At 39.3% G+C, this 25,257-nt stretch overlaps 1 protein-coding gene across 4 annotated transcripts; it reads right to left on the bottom strand.

Annotated features, from left to right (window-relative positions):
- Positions 1-764: 764 nt before the first annotated feature.
- On the bottom strand, positions 765-20,994 carry LOC5505910 (roquin-2). Of its 4 annotated transcripts, none has more exons than XM_048731216.1 (14): positions 20,874-20,994; positions 12,692-13,598; positions 12,177-12,329; positions 11,849-11,981; positions 11,093-11,178; positions 10,279-10,320; positions 9,646-9,946; positions 8,789-9,064; positions 8,373-8,562; positions 7,425-7,671; positions 6,612-6,917; positions 6,180-6,205; positions 5,518-5,704; positions 765-3,366 (listed from the first exon to the last, which is right to left on the bottom strand). In XM_048731216.1, exons 2-14 carry the CDS (start codon positions 13,529-13,531, stop codon positions 2,989-2,991), a joined length of 3,165 nt encoding a protein of 1,054 aa, XP_048587173.1. In that variant the 5' UTR covers positions 13,532-13,598; positions 20,874-20,994; the 3' UTR covers positions 765-2,988. The 4 variants fall into 4 exon arrangements, with proteins under 4 accessions (XP_048587173.1, XP_048587172.1, XP_048587174.1 ...); XM_048731215.1 differs by lacking the exon at positions 20,874-20,994 and adding an exon at positions 18,459-18,840; XM_048731217.1 differs by lacking the exon at positions 20,874-20,994 and adding an exon at positions 18,459-18,840 and having other exon boundaries at positions 8,879-9,064.
- Between the last annotated feature and the right edge of the window lie 4,263 nt (positions 20,995-25,257).

Genomic DNA, 25,257 nt, shown 5'->3' with positions numbered 1-25,257 from the left:
CGTTTCTTAGAGCGTTCAACCCCCATCTCACCATGTTTTTATTATCATCATCATCACCACCATCATCATCATGTCCTTCCCTCATAATTTTTTTTCACGGATCTTAGCAATCTGTTATGGCGGCAAGATGGTTTCCGAAGCCTTCAAGGAGTGGACATTTCGTTTTGAGATCATGAAAATGGAGGATCAGAATAAAGGAATATATTTGTGTCTTGAGCTGTGTTGCTCCCTTTCCCTTGTGTATAATTTTGCGCGTTTTGTTGAGAGGGTTGGTTCTGCTCTTTTTACTTGCCCAATTCGAAATTTGTCAAAAAACCTGTGCAAAATATGCTATCACCTTTGGATGGATGCATATTTTCAAGACCATTTATCCCTTAGACTGATGTATCTTTATCTCGTGTTTAATTTGCATTAATGAATTTGTTTGGTTGTAGGTACTTCTGAAAGGCGGTTAAGGCCGGTTGAGGTGTCAATGGGTTAAGGATTGTAGCTTGCCGGGATATGTGATAATAAAAGGCTGAATTAGACAACACGATTTAGTGGTATCCCGCGACACCTCTACAACCCAAGTCGTAGAGTGTAAATCGGCCTACGACTCCGCTACGATGCTCGACTACGTATTATGTAATTCACGGCTAAGACATGTCGTAGGCAGGTCGCATACGAATAAATCGTGCTGTCAAAATCGGCCTTAATGCGTTCTGCTTTGTTTATGCGATACTAGGATTTCCATGGATTTTAATAAGAAAAACATAACAATTAGATACTTTTCCATACCTTTTTATTGCATTACCTGTTACCAAAATGAACACTCTACTTTTCAAGAAGGCATAACTCAACTCATTAAAGCTAAAGGACGCTGCCGGGCAACACCTATCAGGCCAGCCTAGTCCCAGGCGTTCTTACCGGGTTTCCTGTTCTCGGAGAATAACCGTAAGGTAGCCTGGGGGCAGTGACGAGCTTACCATCCACAGGAAACCCAACCACATGAAACCCGATAGAACGCCTGGAACTAGGCTGCTATCAAGCAAATCATTTTAACAAAAATAAAATATGGATTCCTTTTATAATCAAAACCTTGACCCAAGCTTAACAAAACGATTAAATTTCTTAAACTGCTAGACCGTGCAGTAGTATAATAATAGTCACAAAGCGCATGCGCATGACGCTAGTATGAAAGCTTCTAGGTAAGCCACGTGGATGCAAATTATCTTCAATTTAATTGGTTAATAGAGCCAGGAGTGGCTTGTAACATCCGAGCTCTAATTGGTCATTACAATTCACTCTGATTGGTTATTCGATATAAACTTACAAATGCAGAAAATTCTTCTAATGAAAATCCAAAACAGTAACAAAAAATACAAAACTTACAATAGGAAAAATCATTATTCAGCTTAGAAGGAGTGATTTTATAAACCCACCATATCTAATGCTATCACTTCTTATTCACTAATGGCCCCTAATTCCCGCTAACCAAATGGGATGGGTACTAAGAAAAAGTGGTTTCGAGCTACTACTGCAAGCCTTAATGGTTCAAATTGGTTCAAGGGCGGTAAAAAACATAATTACATAACGGTTACTGATAACGACTCTAACATCAACGTGGTTGCTTATAAGGTTATTTCTCACTAGGACGCAAACGCACATGCAAGTGCGCAAAACGGCTCAAGAAAACTATCTTAAGTTATCTTAAGCCCTGTGCAAACAGCGCCAACATCGGCAGGCATCGCTCGAATGACTGATTGAGGACAGACTACTTCCTCTGCCTTGTGAGTCGGGCGAGACTTCGCCAGCAGTGATGGCTGATGAGGGTGCTGATTGCACGTGGCTTAACGCTCATGACCTCGCAAGTGACCTAGTAAGAGCAAACCTTTACTAGTAGTGAGGGGAAACAAAAAAAAAAAAAAGGTCTTCTTAACGAACGCGAATCAACTTAAGGGAGTACTGGTTCACAACATGTGTTAAATATCTAAATTTTCTACGAGAATAACTTTTCACATTATTGGATAATATCAGGATAATATTACCATAAACAACGATCGTCAGTGACATTTCAGAACCGAAGTGAGGGTGAAATGCTGGTTCTTGGGGGAATGCTAAAATACAGGGGCAAAGAGGACATTTAGTTGTCACTCAACTAGAATACTTTCCATGTGAAAAATAAGAATGGATTTTTTGAACGTTTTTTAACACACTATATGTTTTAAAATTACTGGATCCAGAAAACGATCTAATCTATTATGAAATCACAGACTTAGTTTAAAATTTACAAAAGCCGATTATCGGGACGATCTAGTCGAAGGTGCATTCACTAACTTTTATCAGACTGATAAAAAAACTCGAATTTTAGTAAATCACGCCCAATGAAAAAAAAATACTCGTTTCCAAAAAGTATTCGATTTTGCGAATGGCTTTTAGCTAATCAAGTCTAAATGTTAGGCTTTTTTTGGAAATTCTTTTTGAGTGCATTTTAGTGGTTTTGAAATTGCTGAAAAGACAAGTAAAAAATTATTATAGCTTTTTTCCGCATATCTATTTGCCCCAAATATGACGACAGCCTGTGCTGTTGTTTACCAAGGGCCAGATCTCAACTTTTACAATAATTCAATCGGTTTTGCTGGCCCAAATTCTTAAAGCACTTGCCGCAGAAACACCATTCATCTATGTACAAAGCGAACCACTCCCTTGAGACCTAATCAAACCCAAGGTCGTTTAAAAAAAGGCAAAGTTGATGTGACCTTTGAAGGCAGCGCAGTGCTGTCATACAGTTGAATGTAGCAATCATAAATTGGCCTCGAAGCCATTTGCAGTAACCCATTTCCAATAGGTTTAGTGTACTTCACCGTGCCAACAGCAGGCTGCTTTCAAGTCACATCATCTCGCACAAAGCTTAGAAAAAAAACACAAACATTACCTGAAACTGCTACAGCATCACGGCTAAACATGAACTATTATAAAAGAAACACAAACTACTAAAAATTCCCTACTTCACTCCCGCACAAAGATATCCCCGTTACGAGAGCAGGGCATTTTTGCCGAGTCTCTAACGTCCGTGCCACCATAAGGGCTCCCACAGCCGGAAATGTAACCGAGGCCGCCGAAGTCGTTGAACCCGTGTGAGGGACACGTCGCGGAGGGGGGGCCAGAGATAACGCTTGACTTGTAACCAATAGGCTTGATGGAAGACTCTACCAAGCCTGCTTTCTTGGCGTCTTCGAAAGCGATTTGTTGAGCGAGTATCTTGTCCTCGCGCTCCTGCTTCTTCCTCTCCTGCTGTTCCAGAAACATGCGCTTCTTGCGAAGTATGGCCTCATGACGACCTTCTAAACGCTGTGTCTCGTGCGCCAGCCGACAGTCTTTCTCCTCCTATAACAAAATGCACATCAGTGGTGGGTATGATAGTGGGCAAGTGCGAGTTATCCGGGTAGACATAGTACACAGGGCACTCAAAGTTAGTTCGAGCTACCCAGGAGTTCAAGCTATTTGAGCTCGAATATCGGGGTCCTATTGTAGGATTAACGATCTTACTGATATTAATCTTAGTTTCTACAACACTTGCGCGTAATTTAATGACACACCTTATATCTGATACATGTACATTATTCAAAGACACACATTATATATGAAACATGTACACCATTCAATGACACACACTATATCTGATACATGTACACCATCTAGAGACACACACTATACCTGATACATGCACACCATTCAACACCACAAACTATATCCGATGCATGTACACCATTCATTGACACACACTATACCTGATACATGCACACCATTCAACACCACAAACTATATCCGATGCATGTACACCATTCATTGACACACACTATATCTGATACATGTACACCATTCATTGACACACACTATATCTGATACATGTACACCATTCATTGACACACACTATATCTGGTACATGTACACCATTCATTGACACACACTATACCTGGTACATGTACACCATTCATTGACACACACTATATCTGATACATGTACACCATTCATTGACACACACTATACCTGGTACATGTACACCATTCATTGACACACACTATATCTGATGCATGTACACCATTCATTGACACACACTATATCCGATGCATGTACACCATTCATTGACACACACTATACCTGGTACATGTACACCATTCATTGACACACACTATATCTGATGCATGTACACCATTCATTGACACACACTATATCTGATACATGTACACCATTCATTGACACACACTATATCTGATACATGTACACCATTCATTGACACACACTATATCTGATACATGTACACCATTCATTGACACACACTATATCTGATACATGTACACCATTCATTGACACACACTATACCTGATACATGCACACCATTCATTGACACACACTATATCTGATACATGTACACCATTTAGAGACACACACTATATCTGATACATGTACACCATTTAGAGACACACACTATATCCGATGCATGTACACCATTCATTGACACACACTATACCTGATACATGCACACCATTCAACACCACAAACTATATCCGATGCATGTACACCATTCATTGACACACACTATATCTGATACATGTACACCATTCATTGACACACACTATATCTGATACATGTACACCATTCATTGACACACACTATATCTGGTACATGTACACCATTCATTGACACACACTATACCTGGTACATGTACACCATTCATTGACACACACTATATCTGATACATGTACACCATTCATTGACACACACTATACCTGGTACATGTACACCATTCATTGACACACACTATATCTGATGCATGTACACCATTCATTGACACACACTATATCCGATGCATGTACACCATTCATTGACACACACTATTACCGATACATGTACACCATTCAATGACACACACTATACCTGGTACATGTACACCATTCAACACCACAAACTATATCCGATGCATGTACACCATTTATTGACACACACTATATCTGATACATGTACACCATTCATTGACACACACTATATCTGATACATGTACACCATTCAACACCACAAACTATATCCGATGCATGTACACCATTCATTGACACACACTATATCTGATGCATGTACACCATTCATTGACACACACTATATCTGATGCATGTACACCATTCATTGACACACACTATATCTGATGCATGTACACCATTCATTGACACACACTATATCTGATACATGTACACCATTTAGAGACACACACTATACCTGATACATGTACACCATTTAGAGACACACACTATATCTGATACATGTAATACTTGGCTACTCGTTGTCACTAGGGAACGCTAACAACTCCGTCATAGCGCGCACATCCATACACGAAATCAATATCACACTACACACAATAAAAAACATAAAACAAAAGGAAACATATATTAGCTGCGCATGTGTACATACTTTATGACATCTGCGTGGCGCAGTCGCAAAGCGCCGCGGTTACGCGCATGCGCGAGTTAGGTCAAATCCGCAGACCTGTTCTCTACGGGCCTTGGCTAGATCATCCAGGTCGAGGTGTTGCCGAGGATTGTCGTCTTCTGTGAGGGCCTTCACGATCGCCATGTCGTCAATGGTGCTGGTCACGTGACGATCCAGGTCGCTATTTTCTGCCTCTTGGAGCTTGCGTGCATATTCTTCGTCCTTGGATATCTGGTCTTGGTTTCTGAAGAAGAGAAATGCAAGACGGCATAAGCACCGGACTATCGACATATTTCTTAGCGGCTGATGTACAAGCTTTTGGTTTCTCGGCAAGCGAAAGGTATCACGGTGCAAAGGATGGAAGGATCGAAAAAAATATATTGATGCATAAACAAAATAACCTTGTGTATAGTAGCATGTTACTCAAAATATAAAGAATCAAGTCGAAAGAAAGATGATGGATCTTAGCTCCTACACATTAGAATGTAAGGGCCTAGGAAAATAAGGACTAATAGCCCGAGTGTCGTGCCCTTTTTCTGTTCCCTATAAAGTATAATACCAAGAACCTATCCAATTTTAGAGACACGGGCTAAATGACTAGCGAAGGACAACAGACAAAAGATGGGCGAGGACTTGATGATGCATACATTAGATGATACAGGTGTAGTAAGGGCTTACAAAAAAGGTGACATGTAGGGGAAAAATAATAAAAAATTTACCTGTCAGTTTGCCAAAGCTTTCGTACCTAAAAAAAGAAATAGAAAATATTGTTAGAGAAGGTATGGCATAGTCCGGGTAAAGCTAGAAATTCTGCTACCCTAGCGCTCTTTTCAGTTAAAAATGTTTATATTTTTCCGGAATTCTTCGTGCCAGAAAGCCACTTTGCTAAATTATCCCAGTTCTCTGGACTTCACACTCTTCCAAGACGTTTCTTACAACAATAGGCCCCTATTTGTTGTAAGCTTTTGGAACATAAACCAAAAGGAAGTTCACAAAAAACACATAAAAGCGCTACACAAAGAGAAAAAAACATTCAAAGTTCTAAATGAAAACGCCAAACAACAATTTTTTTGTCTGAGAATTCTTGGATATATAAAAGAAAAGATAGTCGGGGTATTAAAAAATATGTGACGAAGTAATTATATCCCCACCTCTTTCTGCTTTTGTCGCCAGATCTGTGTGGCCGGGTCAGATAGTATGCCTGGAGGGGGCCGGATAACAGGATTCTCTGAGAAGTAGTTCTGCCATATCTTGTCACTCTCACTGGGAGGGTGCTGCCATCCAAGAGGGCTGTCCTGTCGTGGCGACAGGCTGGAACTGGATGACTGGCTGGCGGCTGGGGAGTGGCTAAGGGGGGAGGCGCTACTCACACCACTACTAGAGGTGTCCTTGCGGAGAGGCCTTAGGTCCCGTAAGAACTCCTCGTAATCACTGTCTGAACGTGGGGAATCTGAGACCTGTACAATGCAATCTAGATAAGGCCATGGACTATTTTAAAAGCTCTAAAATAATCTAGAAACAAAATTATATTCTCCGGATACCAGATACAATCTATAGTATCGCAAAATCTTGTCAAAATATGCTGAGGAAATGATGCATTCTCACACTCGACATTTTGCTAGAATGACAAAATGGACAGACCTCTATAAAGATATATGGGAGAGCTAAAATGCAGTTATGGAAAAGCAGTCTAACCAAGCCTAAATAAGGGCAATTGAAGACTTTTGAACGATTTTTTAGATGTTTCAAACCTCAAAACTTTGCAAGGCATGTTACTTTCACAAAAGATGCTATTATAACACTGTGCTTCATAAACAGAACACTGATAAAGCTGATAAAAAAACACCCCCCCCTACCCCTGATGGCCTGCTGCCCCTTAAAAAATAAATACTGTTTGTAGAAAAGAAAGCTTGTTTACCTGTGCCAAATTCCAATTAATTTAAAAAAATAGGTATTACTCTCACCTCATCTGACTGTATAAATGGGCTTCTCCTCTGCAACTGCCCTTCCCGATACCGTGAGAACCCATTAACAGGCACACCGTTCATCATTGGTTCACCATGGAAACCATTCAGCACTCCAAGCGAAGGAATGCTGGGAGGATAGTAGTCAAGGCGGTCTACAGTCTGCCGGCATGTGGGAATGTACTGCATTGGCATCGGCTGCTCGTAGGCGACTCGAGAATAGGGTGCAGAATAGATGTCAGACTGGCTATTGGGTTGAACAAGATAATCAAGAATTTAGATGATGCCAAATAGAGGAGACTGGCTATGGTGTTGAACAAGATAATCAAGAATTTAGATGACGCCAAATAGAGAAAACTGGCTATGGTGTTGAACAAGATAATCAAGAATTTAGATGATGCCAAATAGAGGAGACTGGCTATGGTGTTGAACAAGATAATCAAGAATTTAGATAATGCCAAATAGAGGAGACTGGCTATGGTGTTGAACAAGATAATCAAGAATTTAGATGATGCCAAATAGGAGAGACTGGCTATGGTGTTGAACAAGATAATCAAGAATTTAGATGATGCCAAATAGAGGAGACTGGCTATGGTGTTGAACAAGATAATCAAGAATTTAGATGATGCCAAATAGAGGAGACTAGCTATGGTGTTGAACAAGATAATCAAGAATTTAGATGACGCCAAATAGAGGAGACTGGCTATGGTGTTGAACAAGATAATCAAGAATTTAGATGATGCCAAATAGAGGAGACTGGCTATGGTGTTGAACAAGATAATCAAGAATTTAGATGACGCCAAATAGAGAAAACTGGCTATGGTGTTGAACAAGATAATCAAGAATTTAGATGATGCCAAATAGAGGAGACTGGCTATGGTGTTGAACAAAATGATTAATTAAGATGGAGCTCACAATTAAAGTGCCTACACGATAAACATGGCTTACCTGTACCCATACTGGTCAGGGTAGTAGGCCTCATAGCCTCCATATCTCCTTGAGTCATAGGACAACCGCATAGGCTGTCGCCGGCTATCTGAGTGTCCGTTGGACAGACCATTCTCTCGGGAGCCATTCATGGGATCTTCCTGGACAGTGAGCGGCGAGCTACGTGGGGTTATAACACCTTGTGGTGGCACTGGGAAAAAGTGTAACAACAATACAGTAATTAGTAAAACACTATACAGTACAATAGAGACTGTTGATTTTTTGGGAAGGGAGCTGGGTGAGAAAATGCTGGCACTGGACATCTTACATTGGCAAAAAGTTAGTAATACATACAAAGAGAAAACATTACCATGGCACAGTGCCTAATAACAAATATTACAGCAGTACAATGACTTTTTCTATGTAAATATACTAACATGGTGCCTTCAAATCACACCGCCCAACCAAAGTTCCAACATATTGAGAGCTGCCCATAGGTGTGACAGGTAAGGGTGGTGAATGCTCACAGTATGTGCCATTGTAGTAGCCATTGCGTTCGCTGCCATTGGCATATGGCACCCTTTCATAGCCAGGGGTGGCAGAATAGTTCCCTTCCGGGAAGGACAGGGTCATCTGTTTCATGCGCTGATTGACAGAGTCCGGGGTGGGGCGTGAGTAGGTGGGCTGGGAGAAGCCACCTTGAGGGATATCACCTAAGGAAATCAAATGGGCAACACAGTTAAAGGGGGCCAGTCCCTGCACTATTACAGGTATGTAGGCAGGATAAAGTGAACCATTTCTTCGTGTCTCCTCGTGTCTCCTCTTATTTTCTTTTTATTTGAGCACATTCTAAAGTCCACTGGGATGGTTCTTTCAACACTTTTTTTATATATCAAGCCAACCTCTGTTACACCTACTTTTGCTTGCTTTGTGTAATGCCTGGTGCACACTAGTGACATAACAACATGGGCACGCACACTCTTATCTTCTTATGTTCAAGTGTGAATGGTTCAACATTATGACATGAGCCCGAGACAATGACATGGACATAACAAGATAAGAGAAAAAAACATGTTGTTATGTCCATGGCATTATGTCAGACTAAACAGAGTGTGCGTGCTGATGTGGTAATGTTGTTATGTTACTAGTGTGCACCAAGCATAAATGAAAATAGCATTTGCTATTTTAGGATTTGCTAAAAACGTGTTTGTTCAATATTATATCAATTTTGAGCCCTTTTTTTCCCCGAAAAGGTGTCTCTGATACACCAGAAAATATGGAAGATTGTACATACCTGGCGCTCTCACAATACAAGGTGATGATCGTGCAGACCCTCCGTTTATCTGTGACACTTGTGTTCCCTGCGTCTCAACACTCCCATGTTCCACCCCAAGATAAGTATCAGGGGCTGATGGTCCACGTGCTACGACTGTCGCCTTAGGCTTGATGATAGGACGCCTTTGACCACGCCCACCATACTTTTCTAACTCTCCCTCTGAGTGTGCGAAGGAGCAGTTGGCTCCTCTGGGGCAACCACCAGGCTTCTGATAGTCTCGGCACATGCTTGTCTTGAACTTACTGAAGTTGCTGTTAGGCTGAAATGGCAAATGAGTGGGTATTTACATCAAAGAGCACTAAAAGCTCACTTCTGACATTGGATATATAACTAAATAGAGTTAAGCTAATGTAGGATCCAGGGCTTGATTTCAATATTTTCATTAACTTATGTTCAAAGGAAAATAACAAATCAAGAAAAGGCAGGCAAGCATTCCCAGAGGTTTCCTTTATTCCTCCCCAAATAAAGTGCTATGTGATATGAGACCCTTTGCTTAACTTGAGAGGTGAAGCCTATACCACTGAGAGGCCTATACCATTGAGCTATTGTGCCACTTAAAGACTTAAATTATTTCAAAACATGAGTGAATACCTGTGGTGGGTCAGTAGATCCTTTCATCTTGCTCCCATACACCTGGTAAGTGAAAAAGGTATTTACTAACACTTGTATTGTACATAGTATAGGTAAGGCTCCAAACATTTCTCTATTTATGAGAATGGGCTGAAATGAAATCACTAAACAAAATCCTCTCATTAACCTTTGCTCAAACTCCTGGCTTTGGGACTTGAACACTTGTATTGTACAAAGTATACAGTAGGATAAGGCTCCAAACATTTCTCTATTTATGGGATTGGACTGAAATGGAATTACCAAACAAAATCCTCTCCCCAACCTTTGCTCAAACTCCTGGCTATAGGACTTGAAAGCAAGACATGGACATGGTACTCTTAAGAGAAAATGATAACTTGAAGAGTTTGGTTGAATGATCATATTATTCTTCATATACCAGAGACCCTGGGTCCACAGGTTTTTCTAAAATAAAAATGAAATCAGGACTTGGGAATGTGTCAGCAACACATTGTCATCAGTTTACTTCTGGATGTCAGACGGAAACCTCAACCATTAAAAGACAATAGAATCTATTAGAATCTGCACTATTTAACAGGCCATCCGCTATAAATTATCACATCCTCAAAGAAACTTGCACTAGTATTTTTCATGTTTTCCGTGTAAAATCATTGGAGACTGTTACAGTACAGCTTTAAAAGAGGGCTGTTATACTAAGGTTTTACTCTTTTAATTAAATATATTTAAAGAAAAAGACCAATATAGTGAGATTATAAAATTACATTTTTATTGAATGACTGTAAAACAGTTAGTAGGAATGCATGTTGTGTTTACATACCTTTGAAAAGCTGACAAGCCCTTGTACGACAAGTTGCACTGCCTCCATAGCATCCTCCAGCTCTTTCCATGATGGTGGGGCAGCATCTTACGAAAAAAACAAAATTTATTACAAATTCACATTCCTATTGTATTTTTTGTTTTAACTTGTACATAATTTGTTATATCATTTATAGTGCAGTTATAAAAATCTGAATTATCTAATCAGAAAATATTGTACAATTTTATATCGTCATTGAGCACTTTAAAGACACAGAGAAAGGTCAACTCAATACAAGGATTTACAAGGAATTTATACAGTAGTTTGAGGGTTGTCAAATAAACTGATAAATTCATGCATGCCATTGTTTGCAACAATAAGGTCCGCTTCAGTGTATTAGAAAAACAAGGTAAAACAATGGGAGCAATGCTAGCATTAATTTGCTAGATAAACAAATACTTTAAGGGTTTTCAGTGACTCATACAAGCAGTCCAATATTCTGCCATTGCTTTGTCCAAGGTGTGTCTAGGCATTAGGGTGGTTTAGATCCACGACTGCGGCAAGAGTATGCCACCTCACACACAACTGAATTGTGCATGCGTGCTAACTTTTGCTGGCATCCCGTCCTAGAGAGGACATGAAAAAGCATGAAATGCTGTCCTACGCCTGCAAGAAATTTGGGCGCATGAAATGGAACGTGCACAAGGTGGCATCCTCTTGCCAGCGTCGTGGATCTAAATCACCCTTGTAAATGACATGATGAATTCTATAAATTACCTGGTGCAGTGTCTATTTCTGAGAGCCGCTCAAAGTGCACTCTCAGTCGGCTCAGATCCCCAGGGTCACTGGATCTCTGTAGAGAGATTATCAACTCCTGGATACTCTGAGAGAATGACGATGGTGACTGCAACTGTACAAAAAAAAAAAAAAACAGTCAGATCTCCCTGCTTTTTTTTCTTCTCAATTTTGTTGCTCCTGTCTTTCTGTCTGTCCGTCCACTACCCCCCTCTAAGTACGCACCACTTGTCACCTATGCAATATCTTAGCCTTTATCGATCAAAATCACCCACCAGTCAACCCTATTTGTTACCCATTACCAACACACCTTGTCGATGATAGACTGCATGTGAGATTTCTTCTCCAAGTCTCCATACAATAAGGAAGACCACTGATCTGGGGAGATTCTGAGTCCTGCCTCCATGGCTATTTGAACTATCTGGGCATCATGTTCTTTCCTCAGTGACTCGTATGTACGAAACTGGAACAGTAAAAACAACAAAGGAATAAACATCATTAAACAATTATTAAAAAAACTGCTATATAAGAAAATGTTATAGAGTAAGTATAATTTGGTTCAAATCAGTAACCTAAAAAACTTACTCTGCATAGTTGCTACATTGACACAATTGTGAAGATGAGCACAAAAATAAAATAAAATTTTATACCCATTTTAAGTAATTTGTAATTGATGCATTCAGTTATTTTTTTAAATCCCAAAACAGTCATGTTTTTAACCATAAAGTTTGGCTGATTCAAGATAAAGTAAATAGAAAAAGTAAGCAAATAATTATTAAGAATAATGATAATGAATATAAAAAGGCAAATATATGTGATTGTTACCTGTTCTTTTAACTGCATCAGTGAGGACTCATCGTCACGCTTGGTCACCTTAAAGCATGATGCACGATAGAGCAACTGAACAACGTGACCAATGCTCGTCTTTGAAGCCTGAGGGTACACGGGCTCAAGCTTCTGCACTACATACAACACCAGCACTTTTCTAGAGAGAGGATCCCCTCCATCTAGAGCCAGTAATATCAGCTTCAGGGCCTCCTCCTGCATTGCTGGGCCAAGGAACTGGCACCCTCGTGCGCGAACTGCAGCCCAGAGGTTCGCAGACAGCTGCTGGGGATTTTGATGGAGTAGGATCAACTCAGTTACTGTTCGCTCGCCCAGACTACGTGCAGCCCTCATAGCACGCGTTCGGCCCTCTTCCTCTGCTAACTGGCAGTTCACAAGTGTCACTAGCTTTCTCTGCATTGGCCTGGTAAGAGTTGTACTAGAGCTTAACCCGTTAGTACCATTACTGGATTGACTAGTCCCTTGGCTGGAGGCTACAGGCTTTAGGTACATAGCAAGTTCTTCAATGCTCCTCATTGCTGCCTGATATTTGCTGGAATTCTCTCGAACATTTGGGATATCTGGCAAAGGATAGTCCATCACTGAAGCACCAAGTACTACAAGCTGAAGAAGTGCTGTGTTAACTGGTAGTTTGTCAATGTCTGTGTTGACCGTTGCCTGGTCAAATGGACACTGCGTCTTGTGGAGCTGGGATAGACACGCCTTACAGATTGTGTGACCACATGCCAGACTGATGGGCCCACGCTGTCTGTCTTCAAACTCATGGTAGCAAATTGGACAAGTGAGAAACTCAGTCCACTGCGGTGTTTGAATTGGCATCTTGGATGTCAAATTGGATTTATATTACAGTTGAACACAACTTGATGGGCCTAATACCATAGGTATGCTGAAAACAAAAATTGTATCACAAACAATCCATCATAAAACATAGAATAATGAAATATATCAATAAATAATATATTCAAAAAAAACTTATGATACAGAAAATAATAAAAGACTGATGCTTTAATGTAATACTGTTTAATAAGCAATTCCAGATCCAGAATCACCTCCCCCAAGTGGGGTGGTGACGAGGGTGACATGTCACCCCCCTTGTTGGGCGAAATAAAAAGCATTTGTGGAAAAAAATCGTTGCAAATTGTTACAGCCGCATTTGAAGTATCACGATGCTATTTACTGGACGAAAACCAGACAATGTTTGCGACAGAAAGCCAGGCCACTGCTCTAGGCAAAACAGGACATGAATCAGATCGGTATGAATGGTGGAAAAGAAAAGCTGAAAACCCCCTAAGGGATAGCACTTTTTAACAACATTTTTTAACCCTTAAGGATAGCACATTGGGTGTGGTCAAAGCTCTAAAATCACTTTGAGACCCGTGAGACCCCCAAGGGACAGCAAAAGAGTAATAATTTTATAGCAGTTGGTTGAATTAAATGCCCTTAAAGATAGGGCGATTTACTTCTATGGAGGGGGGCACCACTATACATAGAATACTTTTTTTTCAATTCAAATATCTATCTAGCATTCTTTAAAATGTATTCTTCGAGTGTATGTATTATCACACACTAGACGGAGCACAAATGGCAAATTCATGCTTGCACATAGTAGAGTGGAAAAGCAAGTTGAAGCTGCGAGGAACTTACCACCATGCCAATGAGCTTTCCAAGTTTTTTGACAAGTCGCCGGCAGAATTCCTTTATATAAATTGCATCGTGATTGATGCACTTGCACCAGAAAATAGAAAGCGCAAACTGGATTATTTTTGCGAAATGTAGGCATAGGCATTGTTGGCAGTGCAACAATGGTGGATGGCGTTATCTTTTTTTCTTAGTGTTCCTCTGGTAAATTCGTAGCAGCTGTTATGCTTTTGGTTCTGTAATTCAAACCTTTAAAAGTAACGCGATTTTCACATACAGGGAAAAAAGTATTCTTGTTTGTAGAAGAATCTGTAATATGAAATACATGTTTCTTAAAATTCTGAAAAAAATAATCGTGACAGACTGTCAAAAAAGTCACCCCCCCTTTTCTAAATCCTAGAACCCATCATGGCCCCCTCCCAAAAGAAATTTCTTCTTGTAGAATCAGAAGGATATTTTTAGTATAATCTAAAACCATTTCAACCACTTGCAATAAAAAAAACATCAATTAGAACCTGGCACATTAATAGTGACATGACCTTTTGAGGGAGAAAATGCTTGATATGCTAGTGGATTTTGGCTCAGTATATTCTCAATATCCTCAAAATAAAGGTCAAGCTTGCATAAAACTACCACTTTAATGGCAATTTCCTGTCATAATTGTTGTGTTAATGTTGTGGTTTCAAATGTGGCATGGTTTGAATTTTTTTTCAAACTAGCTCATTTTTGGATACCTAGCATTCTAAAAGGGATTTTATTTTTGGGGAGTCATTAATAAAACAGGGGCTTGGATTTTTTGGGGGTTGGGAGGTGTAACTAAAAGAACTAGATAAAAGATTATGCAAATATCCCCTTTTCAAACCAGTTTTAACAATTTCAAACCAAGAAGCATTTCAAACCACAACATTAATTTTAAAACTTACTAAAGAAAATATTCATACGATCCTCTGCAAAACCAAAATGTCAAACCAACATTTCATTGCTTAAAGAACCACCTTTCCATGTATTCAATGTGTGTTCTCTAACTTCTAGACAACATCCTGTTTCTTATCTCCTAGGGAACTAAACTGAAACATCCCTATGAACACACAACGAACTTCCTGTGCATTTGAAATACCTTAATATCAGGTAGAGACATAGCTTGTACTGTGTTTGATGAGGAATTAGAGCTCTTGAACAATTGTTCAAGCTGGGAGGAAGGGTTAAAATACCGACCAGCCCTAGCCTGTCCCATTGACACAGCATGAAATGCAACGAAAACAATTGCTTTCAATAATATCTGCTGAGTTTTTTATACTCTAGGGCTAATATATTCATTGATAGGCCTATTATACAACTACACATACTCTTTAGATTTTAAACATTTAAATTTGTATGCCACAAAGTCAAGGATTTGCTGTAAACAATGTGTAGAAATTCTGCCTGTCTTAGCACATTACACTAGATTTGTTATAGGACTGAGTCTTGTTATGCACTTTGTACAGGACTGTTCCACAGATATTTAAAAACAATTACCAATTAGACAAAAAGCAGAACTTAGCATCAGTAACTGGATATACTTTTTTCAAGGCAAAAGAAACACCTTTTTAGACAGCAGAAATAAGGAACTCATTGTACAGGCATTACTCGATACTTTAAGATCTTGTACTTAGATACATTACATGATATTTACATACTGTCTAAGTTTCTGAACATAAACCACATAGTCCAAAACTTCAAATACTAAAAGAAACCTTTATCATTGTGGAACTAAAGCAATGAGTTTCTCATAACTAAAAGATGTTAACAATCAGAAATGAGTAAGCAACAGAAATAATGTCAGAGATGTGACTATTGCAAACAGGTCAAAGTACCTATCATCAGACTTTGCACCCTGTTATCTGATATTATTTGTGCGAGTTTCACAGTCTAGGGATATTCAAAAGGCATGTGTATCTTTTTCTAGTAAAAATAGCTTTATCTTATGGCACATACAGCACACAAACAGAAGAGAAAATTAGGCCTTGTGTTAGATTCAAGAGATTAGGACTACAGAGGTGAATGAACATAGCCTATCAAATAACCTCTTCACTGGAGAGGAGACATACTGTACTTCACCCCCAAAATCTTATCTTTATTTTCTTTCTGGTCAGTAAAGTGGACACAAGTCAAAACAAAAATCCATGTCAAAAAACATAACCACAAATGACTACAGTATGCTCTAGCTGTTTAATAAAATTTATCTGTTTCTTATTGGCTATTAATAATGATTTTTATCTAAACAAGGGGGTGACTCTTTTGTCTAAGACACCAATTTGCACCTTTCATTCTAATCAATGAAGAACTTGACAAAAATCTTATTTCATTGCCATAGGCAGAAAAATCATATATCAAACAGTAAAGCACAAAATACCTATAAGATCGAAGGACTAGCATATTGTTCTTGTTAGTCCTTGTGAATATTTAATACTTTTGGCCAAAAATGCTATAACATCACCAAAAATACTACAGATGTATTCCACAAATACAAGGAAATATAATTAAATACTAGTCCTTGTCCTTAAAAACATGCCACAACCCAAGAGAAATTTAATCTTTACAACTGGCCACCACATATTGAGCTTAGGTAATTACCAGCTGTGCAATAAATCAGCTTGCCGAATAATCAGGGACCACCTTTGGGGATAAAAAAACCCCATGACATTGTCTCTTGGTTACAAAACTTCTTGTGAAAAATCCATTCCATCTGAGCAGTTATAAGCAGATCATGGTTGAGGTTTAGAATCAGGTCTCTACTGTAAGATGGCAACTCTAGGGTGTAGTTTTGGCTGTTTTAGTATCAATGCAATTTTTGATCTAGTAAATGGTAGATAAAGAAGAAGTCTGGGCATGTCTTGAGGCATATAAAGGTTATTCCACTCTGCCAAAATATTGATTTTGTAGGAATATTAAATTTAAAGGAGAGGGGCACCACTTATATTATACTGAATATAGACCAAAAATATACAATGTCTTAAGTATATTTACATTTTGTCGCTTAAAGCAAGTCAAAACAACACGGAAATAGCTTTTGCTGAGTGGCAAGAAAATGTGTTTGTGTAGCTAAACTAGATAAAACATATTAAAAATCGATTGCTGTAGCTGTAAATGCATTAGTTATAGGGATCTTAAAATAATCTTGCAGTGGTATTCAATAATAAGTGCAGGGGAACGAACGAAATGCATATCTAGCTTATGATGATGTGAAATTCCATATCTCTGAACGAACAACAATGGATCATTTCGATAAGCTCTATCACGATACAGATAAATCGTAGGATATTTAGCACACGTAATTTTGATTTTGTTTGCTCAAATACATAGTCATTGATTTTTAAACGATACTCCTCTTCCCTGATATTGAAATTTTATTTCGTAAAAGAAACAAATCTCAAACATGCTTTCCCGCACAGCTAAACGAGGGGGGGCAAGTCACACGACAAAAGAGTAAATTGCTCAAAACCATCGGGACCCGTTCAAAACAACTTCTTTGCTTTTGAGACACTTTGAGTGTAAACAATAACATTCGGGAAGACAGTAAAACCGAGCGCAATAACAGCCACGATAACTATTTTGATGAGCTTTGAATTTTCAGAACAACAAACAATGAAGTCGTGCATTCCGAACGAACTTTCAGTTTGTGTGACCTTTTCCGATCGCTCAAAATTCCCAAACAGAGTGTCTTTTGTTGCTAGCCAAGACTAGCTTTCCCAATCTATGTGTTTTAATGGGCATATAGCGAGATCTGCGTGGGAGCTTAGAAAAAACAGCGCCTAAAACAGGCGATTCGTGGCGTTGGTTGAGTTTGAGGGTGAATGTTGTTATGCAGTTGTGATCAAGCATGAATGAATAAAGGCTCGCCTTTGCTTGAAAACACCCAAATACGAACATGAATGGACAATATTACAGAGTCATTCCTATATCATCATACTTCCTAGGCATCCGGAAAAAATAGAAAACTCTCTGTGATGGAATTACAGGTCTCGAAGGACACATGTTTTGAGCAGTTCCATTGTCCACGATGCCAGGATTGCAAAACCGTGCGCACACACTAAACACGCTAAGACAACCTTCTGCATTAATAACTCACCTTAAACTAAACGCAACGCGGTCCGATTAGTATATATACACGTTCCCAGAGGTTGAACAACTTCTTAGAAACTAAATGCTCAAAACAAAGCCAAAACTCCCGTAAATTCAGCAGCAACAATGCGCTTGTAGTAGCTCAAACGAGTTGGGAAGTTGAGTCGCTCCTTTGCAAAAGGAATATTGGTAGTCTTCAGGCACGGAAAATAGTGCCGTTTCAATACGTTTTACACTCCCAGTGGAAGTAGGTAGCAAGGAAAATATACAGTTAGTGCATAAGCTTCAAACCTCGCTCATTTATCCCTGTAAAATGGGAAATATTCTTTGTACTACCGTCCATTAGAACTCGTAGCTTCGTTTACGCCATGACCGGAAAAAGTAACTGACGTGGGATCTCCCCCCTGGGTCTGACATCATCTCCTTTGTCATTGGCTAAAGTCTACCACGTGGTATCATTATGGCGGCCATTATTCTCTACTTACTAGGGGTCCCAGGATGTACAACTGGCATTTTTTGTGTGTTTCTACTAGGTTACCCTACTACTAAGGGGAGCCCTGTGAATTTTTTTCTTGTCTATTTGAAGTTGCTACGGGGGTATAAAATAGGCTTATCAACATACCATATCAATCAATGGCCTTTTTCGTGTGTTTTGCTATCTGTATTTCACAACTGTGGTATTTTGTAAGTCATCTTATTCCCAATAGAGATTTTTAAAGCGTTTTTTTTTTCATCTAGGAATTTACCAAAACGTAATATTTTTTTTCGTGACTTTTGGTATGACTCATTGTGTTTATTGAACGTGTCCGAACACGTATCTCACACGTTGAGAAGGATGATGATTTTTTTTTTTCGTTTAACGTTTAGCAAAAAAAAAAAAATAATAGCGGAGACAAGTAGAAATGGTTTCAAGAGTTATTTTAAATTTCATTTTAACTTTCTCTAAAAGTTTTAACCCTAAAAAATTGCAATAGTTATAAATATGAAAAATTCGTGGGCGAAAAGAAGACATTCTTTATATAAATAGTGGCGATATTTATAGAAAACTTTCAAGTTGAGTGCCCATAGGGAATTCGTAATTAAAAATTGACAAACATGGGTTGTAAAACTCTCTTTAAATATAAAAGTATACCCTAAAGCGGGAAATAGAAGATGCAATTATTCATAGGTTTATTCAGTACTATTTTACGATCCTTTCATTACCTTTTCTATTTATTTATTCATTTTTTTATCCAGCATTCGCCAAATAATCTTTCCACGGTGTTTTGTAAAATAAATATGTCGCGCCTCAAACAAATACGAAGGTAAATAATATGCATTGTCAAATAAAGTGGATCGAGCCGCCAATATATACTTCCGGTTAAGACGAGGTGGGGTCGCGCTTCCGGTTTGAAAGGGGTGAGGTTCCACCTGCTCGATGAGGACATCAGAGCACCATCCAAAATAATACTCCAAAAACATGCCGATGACGGGTGCCTAAATTGCCGCTAGAATAGTAGAATATATGGGTGTTTTTACAAAGTGTTTTCATTATGAGTTTAAAATCGTTTCAGGTATAAGTAAAAAGAAAGCACAACGAAAAAATACACCAAAATATGTTTTCCATGTGAGAGAAAATGAGCAGCAAATCCACTCATAATCTCCTGGTTTTCGTGACAGCTCTTTATCTTACTTTTTATCTAAAGCTTTGTCTCGAAAAAATCCCTGATTAAACGGAAATTACAAATTTCTTAGTTTCGAGAAGATTTGTCTTATTTTTCGGTTGGTTGGTTTAAAACAAAACGACAACCTGTTGATGAACTTATGCTCCGTTGAATCCGAGTGGAATCGGACATGCTTAGAAACCTTAATGGAATTTATCATCCTCTTATTTTACACAACAAAAAAAGGAGGTTGAGACAACTAAACCTGTTACACATGCAGTTTTGACCTCCCTCTATTTTGCAACACGCGAGAGCACGTGAGTGAATTATGTAAACAAAAAATGTCCTTATAACTTTACAACACAATGCTTATTGAATTTGAGAGGTAATTGAATATTATTCAAGAGTATGCACTTTATAAAGTTTGGACCATGTAAATGTAAGGGTACTAAAACATAGGCTTATGCTAAAACAGTTGCATTGGAACCTATAAACAAAGGAATAAGAGCAGAAATTGTAGAAAATGTTACCAGGTCCTTATTCGTACGTTGTATACATAAAGTAATATAATACTGAGAAAAATGAAACAATTTGAACTCAATCACTCATAGAAATGTTAAAATATCAAGGCACGAGTATCGTGTTATACTAGTGTTAGAGGCATTAGTTCGGTTTTTATGTATAAATTTCAGAGTAGAATTTGCAAAAAATTAGAAGCGCTCGGGAAGTATAAAAGTAATGATCTTTCATTTCATTTGGTTATAATGCGTGAGGCCTACCCATTTGCAAATCCGGGAAGAACTTTGTCTTTTCCGATGTTCCTTCCGCCCAAACACCCAAGCAAACCTTACTGGCACTACAAAGCGAGTGTCCACCCTTTTCATTTGTGGCAGAAATAGAAATTGCTATTTACAAGCTGTTACGACATAAGGTCTAGTGAGACAGAGTTCGAATTTACTTTGAACCAACGCGCTGCAATCCGGGCGCGGTTATCACAGAATATCCCAAAAAATAAACCTCCGATCGAACGACTTCTCGGGGTAAACAGCAGCTTATAGGTTATCCGGTTTTAATTTTTGGGATACGGCAATCTATGGGTTAATTCCGACTCATTTGACATTCGTTGTACCTGTTACAGAAAGATTTGACCGGGATTGGGCCGTGTTTTGGTAAATACAGATGTCAACAGCAGGTTGTTTTGAAATCCTTTAACTAAGAATTTTATCCTTTTGTTATCTATCTAAACATGAATGGGTACGTGGGTATAATAAACCGAAACGTAATTTATAGTATGTTCACTGGTAATTCGGTTGATGAACGTGCAAAAAAACATATCCTATTGCAAAACTGCCCCCGGGGAAAAGCCCTTGCTATCCATGAAATCCGTTATTATTCATGAAAGCTTTTGTAGTCGTTTTTTTTCTTTCCGTTGAACACGTAAACAACTTTGTTTTCCTAAGAAATAATCATGAAGGCAGAACCTAGTTAACTCGAACATTGAAGGAAGACAAGTTTGAGTTAGTAATGGGTTCGAGTTAACGTAAACTAGTTCAAAACAATATCAAAACAATTTATTTAAAAATAATCAGTTCCGTATAAAGTACCTTTATTCATTTAAAACATGGCGAGACTAACAAAAGAACGATAATAAAAAGTTAGAATACACCTTTTTATAAGAACGTCTTATTTTTGGGACGTTTTACTGAATATATTCTAAGCGATGTTTTTAAATTTTAGTGTTTATAAGAATATAATACCCAATGAATTAAGAGGAAGTAAATGAAAACTAATAATCATTATTATTAAGCTACTGTATTATGAGCGCAATTATAACGCATCAGGACTAAAAAAAAAAATTTCTGCTATCTGGGCCTCGGCATGTTCTTAGCATTATTTATTTTTATTTTTTTGAAAAAAAAAATGTTTTTTTTAAATTTGGTCTCAGGCTGGACATCCTTATAAAAAGGTCCTTAAACAAAAAAGAGTGTATCGGGGTAAATGGCCAGGGGAAACTAGAAATTGTTCAAAATAGACGGGGTTTCCAAAAGAGCCAACTAAAGAAGATCAAAACCTCTAACTGTCCATGGAAACAAGCATCTTAAAATAGGGCAAATATCGACTGATTGTAATTTCATGTTTTTTATATACTGAGGGCGAAAAGTGAGCATGGCCTCCACTGTTTATAGAAACAATTAATTTGTGCTTGTGACATCTAATATAATAAATATAAACGAAATATCAAAATAAGCTGTCATTTTTCTATCCTAGTTTCTGTATGCAATATATGCTATTCAGGTATTTGAATATTTTACATACCTGTAACAATCTTCTCCTTTCCAATAGAAAATTTAATTGTATGTTTGCTCAGCAAATGCGTTCTTTATCAATAAAGAACAATATAAATAGGATGTAAGGGAAAGAAAATGTATAATATACTGATATTATACCCGACTTGTAACACCGGAGGTGAAACTACTCCTTAGTTACTGTGGGTAGTGAAATCGCTGCTACGTCATACATTGCTATAACGTACTGTAACGTACGTACAGGGCAGATTTTTGCGTACAGTACTAAACCATTTTCGTACAACTTTTACAATTTACATTATTTATTATTGTATCCCCATTGTGCGTGTGCGTTCTGTTACACTATAGTACTAATAAGTTATTGGGCTGTTGGATCTTTCTAATGCTTAACCAACAGCGCTGAATCTTCTTCTGAAGAATATTCTAAAAAATTTCATTGGGTGGTTCCAATTTCATTTTCTACATTCGTGTCACGAGACATTTGAGCTACTCAGGGTACCACGTGTTAGTAAATAAAACACTCAACGCAAATGGAAATGAGAGATTACAGTTTGTAGTTCATTAAAAAGGAATTTTTCTCATTTGCAAGCTCTTGAACTTGGCTGATATATCTAGCAATTTTCGCGACGTCAGAATTTCGCGATTTTTAGATACCTTATTACCTATATTTTGCAACGCTTGATTTTCGCGATTTCGCGGCTTTTTTCGTAAAACCCAGGTTTTATTTTCGCGACGTCGTGACAATAAAAAAAAAAACAAAAAGTGGATTTGAAATTGAACAGCGGCCAAATACTCTACTTATCGGATGTTACAACAATAAAAACACCACAAAATTTGCTATAAATTCAGTTCAACAGAAACCTTGACTATAGTTTATAATATCTTATGTTATATGTACATTGAATTAACTGAAAAGGGTACGGGTCAAGAGGTGCTATTATACCTGCCCTGAAACAACTTCTTTGATCCCATGCTTTCCCCGTAGCTACAGCGTAGAATTGTTATACTCTGTGCACGTTAGCACGTTGCCGAAATAGAGTAATATGGATCAAGGGAAGGCATTATTACGCTAGATGACTGTTGTACACTTGACCACTGCGCTATCGGTTGCGCACTTGACCACTGAACTATCCGGGTTACACACTTGACCACTGAGCTATCTGGGTTGCGCACTTGACTACTGAACTATCCGGGTCACACACTTGACCACTGAACTATCCGGGTTGCGCACTTGACACTGAACTATCCGGGTTGCGCACTTGACCACTGAACTATCCGGGTTGCGCACTTGACTACTGAACTATCCGGGTTGCGCACTTGACCACTGAACTATCCGGGTTGCACACTTGACCACTGAACTATCCGGGTTGCGCACTTGACCACTAAACCCACTGAACTATCCGGGTTGCACACTTGATCACTGAACTATCCGGGTTGCACACTTGACTACTGAACTATCCGGGTTGCGCACTTGACTACTGAACTATCCGGGTTGCGCACTTGACTACTGAACTATCCGGGTTGCGCACTTGACTACTGAACTATCCGGGTTGCGCACTTGACCACTGAACTATCCGGGTTGCGCACTTGACCACTGAACCCACTGAACTATCCGGGTTGCACACTTGACCACTGAACTATCCGGGTTGCGCACTTGACCACTGAACCCACTGAACTATCCGGGTTGCACACTTGATCACTGAACTATCCGGGTTGCACACTTGACCACTGAACTATCCGGGTTGCACACTTGACCACTGAACTATCCGGGTTGCACACTTGACCACTGAACTATCCGGGTTGCGCACTTGATCACTGAACTATCCGGGTTGCACACTTGACCACTGAACTATCCGGGTTGCACACTTGACCACTGAACCCACTGAACTATCCGGGTTGCACACTTGATCACTGAACTATCCGGGTTGCACACTTGACCACTGAACTATCCGGGTTGCACACTTGACCACTGAACTATCCGGGTTGCACACTTGACCACTGAACTATCCGGGTTGCGCACTTGATCACTGAACTATCCGGGTTGCACACTTGACCACTGAACTATCCGGGTTGCACACTTGACCACTGAACTATCCGGGTTGCGCACTTGATCACTGAACTATCCGGGTTGCACACTTGACCACTGAACTATCCGGGTTGCGCACTTGACCACTGAACTATCCGGGTTGCGCACCTGACTATTGAACTATCCGGGTTGCGCACCTGACTATTGAACTATCCGGGTTGCGCACCTGACTATTGAACTATCCGGGTTGCGCACCTGACTACTGAACTATCCGGGTTGCGCACTTGATCACTGAACTATCCGGGTTGCACACTTGACCACTGAACTATCCGGGTTGCGCACCTGACTACTGAACTATCCGGGTTGCGCACTTGACTACTGAACTATCCGGGTTGCGCACTTGACTACTGAACTATCCGGGTTGCGCACTTGACTACTGAACTATCCGGGTTGCGCACTTGACCACTGAACTATCCGGGTTGCACACTTGACCACTGAACTATCCGGGTTGCACACTTGACCACTGAACTATCCGGGTTGCGCACTTGACTACTGAACTATCCGGGTTGCACACTTGACCACTGAACTATCCGGGTTGCGCACCTGACCACTGAACTATCCGGGTTGCGCACCTGACCACTGAACTATCCGGGTTGCGCACTTGACTACTGAACTATCCGGGTTGCGCACTTGACCACTGAACTATCCGGGTTGCACACTTGACCACTAAACTATCCGGGTTGCATACTTGACCACTGAACTATCCGGGTTGCGCACTTGACTACTGAACTATCCGGGTTGCACACTTGACTACTGAACTATCCGGGTTGC

This window comes from Nematostella vectensis, chromosome 8, assembly GCF_932526225.1.
Source record: "Nematostella vectensis chromosome 8, jaNemVect1.1, whole genome shotgun sequence".
NCBI classification, from domain to species: Eukaryota; Metazoa; Cnidaria; class Anthozoa; order Actiniaria; family Edwardsiidae; genus Nematostella; species Nematostella vectensis.
The sequence above is the reverse complement of the archived record's forward strand: the minus strand, read 5'-3'. Positions and strand labels throughout refer to the sequence as shown.

Bases quoted from the DNA above. Each gene is read 5' to 3' on its own strand.
- LOC5505910 (XM_048731216.1), bottom strand. From the start codon at position 13,531: ATGCCAATTCAAACACCGCAGTGGACTGAGTTTCTCACTTGTCCAATT. The intron at 9,947-10,278 runs GTATTCACTCAT...TTGCCATTTCAG, and splicing joins GATCTACTGACCCACCACAG to CCTAACAGCAACTTCAGTAA. The intron at 6,918-7,424 runs GTGAGAGTAATA...TGCATTGTACAG, and splicing joins CATTTATACAGTCAGATGAG to GTCTCAGATTCCCCACGTTC.